At 49.4% G+C, this 3,030-nt stretch overlaps 1 protein-coding gene across 1 annotated transcript; it reads left to right on the forward strand.

Moving 5' to 3' along the window:
* The first annotated feature begins 862 nt into the window (after positions 1 to 862).
* LOC117865541 (ethylene-responsive transcription factor 6) lies at positions 863 to 2,445 on the forward strand. Its single transcript, XM_034749764.2, has one exon. It carries the CDS (start codon positions 1,015 to 1,017, stop codon positions 2,035 to 2,037), a length of 1,023 nt encoding a protein of 340 aa, XP_034605655.1. The 5' UTR covers positions 863 to 1,014; the 3' UTR covers positions 2,038 to 2,445.
* The last annotated feature ends 585 nt before the right edge of the window (positions 2,446 to 3,030 follow it).

The following is a 3,030-nucleotide window of genomic DNA, read 5'->3' on the forward strand; positions in this document are numbered from 1 at the left end:
AGTGATATTGAGATATTTCAGTTATGAAAAATATTTATTAGAAAACTGCTGAAAATGCTCTCTTAGTCAGAATTTATTCTGAGTCCGCCCCTGGTGCGGCTAATGCGGTTGCCTAAATAAGAGTCTTCAATAACTATTAGTATATTGGACATTCCAACCACTTGTGTGGATGGGTGTGAGGGAGATTTGTTTTCTCTTTCCCTGTGTTGGATTAATATAGGCTCATATTGTTGCTCTAAATTCACGTTGGTATGGTGAAATTAGACCATTTGGAGTCGACATTACGAAACAAACTATGAAAGGAGGATTTCTCAAACTACAATTGAGAGATTTTGAATTTCTTCCTTTTCTTATAATTTATTTTTTTTATTATACATGTGCCGTTCCTTGAAAAAAAGTGTTCCTTCAAAAAAAAATATACATGTGCCTAACTTTGCAGCGATAGCTATTTAAATAGCTACATCTCAAAAATGTCTGAATAAGCTGAAGCGAACAGGTCCAATAATGTCGCGATTGTGCCGTACAGGCTGTTGAATAAATCATCACAGCATGGAAAAACTGAAAGAGTCATCAAATACCTAAAAAATTAGAATGCCACTTGAGCAAATTGCAGATGTCCCATCTTCGAAAAACCACGGATGCAGTAAACTGAAAGAGTGAAAGACCCAACTAGAGACGTACGTGCACTCACCCCCACCTCGACTAATCCAACACTACACGGTGAGCTCAGGATTAATGGTGCGATCTCTGTGCGATCTCGACACAAAGACTAGAGCGAGTCTTCTCCACTAAAAGGGTGGTAAAAAAAATTCACCCGGTTGGAAAACCCTAAGCTTGCGGTGTCTTCTATTCTTCCATCGGTCCCTCCTCTCTGCCCGTCTCCGCCTGCCTATAAGTGTAGAAGCACCACCCACAGGATTTGTTCTCAGACCTCAGATCGAGAGTTGCTCTCGTGCTCTCTCTCTCCTTGCTCCGTAGTGCGTACAGTTCCACAGCTCCAGACGAACCCAACACATGGACTTCGTCGGAGACTCCGACGACTTCGCCATCGACTTCATCCGCGAGCACCTGTTCGACGGCGGTTACGGCGGTGTCCCCGTGGACAGCACCGGAGTTCCAGACGACGTCACCTTCCCCGTGCTGCAACCTCAACCCGAGTTCCAGCCCATGTCGTCGTTCTTGCCGCCGCCGCCGCCGCCGCAGCAAGGGTACGTAGACCTGACGCACGAGTACATGGGCCCTGCCCCTGCCCCGGCTGCCGCTGCGCCGGCGTTCCGGGCGCAGGAGCTTTCGGCTGCGGTGATGATTAAGTTTGGGAGCGAGCCGTCGTCCCCCGTGAGGCTGCCCCTGACCATCACCGTGCCCCCGAGCTCGTACGCGTGGGCGGAGTCCGTCACCGCGCCCGTGCCGGCGGCGGCGGCGACGGCGGCCTTTGATGACGACTTCCGCAAGTACCGCGGCGTGCGACAGCGCCCCTGGGGCAAGTACGCGGCGGAGATCCGCGACCCAAAGCGCCGGGGCTCGCGCGTGTGGCTCGGCACCTACGACACGCCCGTCGACGCCGCGCGCGCCTACGACCGCGCCGCGTTCCGCATGCGCGGCGCCAAGGCCATCCTCAACTTTCCCAACGAGATCGGCACCCGCGGCGCCGACCTGTGGACGCCGCCGCCGCCGCCGCCTCCGGCTGCGACGCAGGCCGCCCTGGCGAACAAGCGGAAGCGGCAGAAGGAGGAATCCGACGTCGAGGTGCTCGCTGTGGTCAACAAGGCGGTGAAGATCGAGACGGCATCGTCGTCGTCGGCCCAGGTGTCAACCACCTCGCCCTCGTCCATGTCGACGGGCGATACCACAGCGACCGCGTCGTCGACGGTGACAGCGACGACGACGGAGGAGGCCCCAGGTGCCGAGTGGCTCCCCGCGACTCCGTCGAGCGAGAGCTGGGAGCAGTACTGGGAGGCGTTGCTCGGCGGCCTGCCGCCGCTCTCGCCACGGTCACCGCACCCAGCGTTGGGGTTCCCGCAGCTCACCGTTAATTGAGAGGCTGAGACTGTCAACAAATGACTAGCCGTGTTTGGATAGGCAAGGGCTGGGCCTAATTCTTTTGGATTGCCAAGGAAATCGGTTAATTTCCTTTGCAATCCAAGGATCGGGCCTAATCCTCCTACGCCTAAGCAAGCCAACCGGCGCGATAAAATAATTGACAAGAAACAAACATGACATAGTAGTACTTAATTATGAAAATGCCGATATACATAGGTACGTGTAGATCATTCGATGCTTGTGTGAAAAAATCAGCAAGAGGATGATGTGCCGGTCGATGTGACCTACCAGTGTCCAACTTGATTCAAGTTCAATTTTTTTTAATGCGTTCATATAAAAGAATGAATTATTGTGGTTCTATTCCTTGTAGTTTGTATATTGTTTGTTAAATTGACGAAGTGGATTGATCTATATAGTAAAATATGCAATTACGCCATCAGGTTTTACGCTTGCGATCAATCATCTGACTCAAGATCTGATACAGTGATGCTAACTATGAATTGTACACATACACTGGTAAATACAAATTGTAATCTTACTTATATGGATTTCAAATGCAAAGTTATATGAAGAGTGACCTATAAAATGTTATAGGGCAACCAACAACAGCAGATTCCGTAAAAAAGAACCAACAACAGCAGCAAGCTGATAGAAATGAGTATTTCCCTTCTCGCATACTAAACCAAAATATCATGCCAGAGGAATGAACGATCGAGATAAGCCACAACTACAGGTACATAAGGAGCTGTCTTTCCCTACGTTTCAGATAGTGCCGTATGAGGGTGAAAGTGGACATATGAATGAAAAGGCTAGACATTGACTTAGGCAACAAAAAAAAAGGCCGGTATAAAATAATTTTGTTGGCTTGCCTATTCATATTGTTTTTGAGGACTCTATTCTTTTGAAAAGACAGCGAAAGCTTTGTTGTGCCATACTATTAAACAAAAGAAAAATGAAACTCCATGCTATATTAGAGTTACATTATGTAAT

This window comes from Setaria viridis, chromosome 7 (assembly GCF_005286985.2).
Source record: "Setaria viridis chromosome 7, Setaria_viridis_v4.0, whole genome shotgun sequence".
NCBI lineage: Eukaryota > Viridiplantae > Streptophyta > Magnoliopsida > Poales > Poaceae > Setaria > Setaria viridis.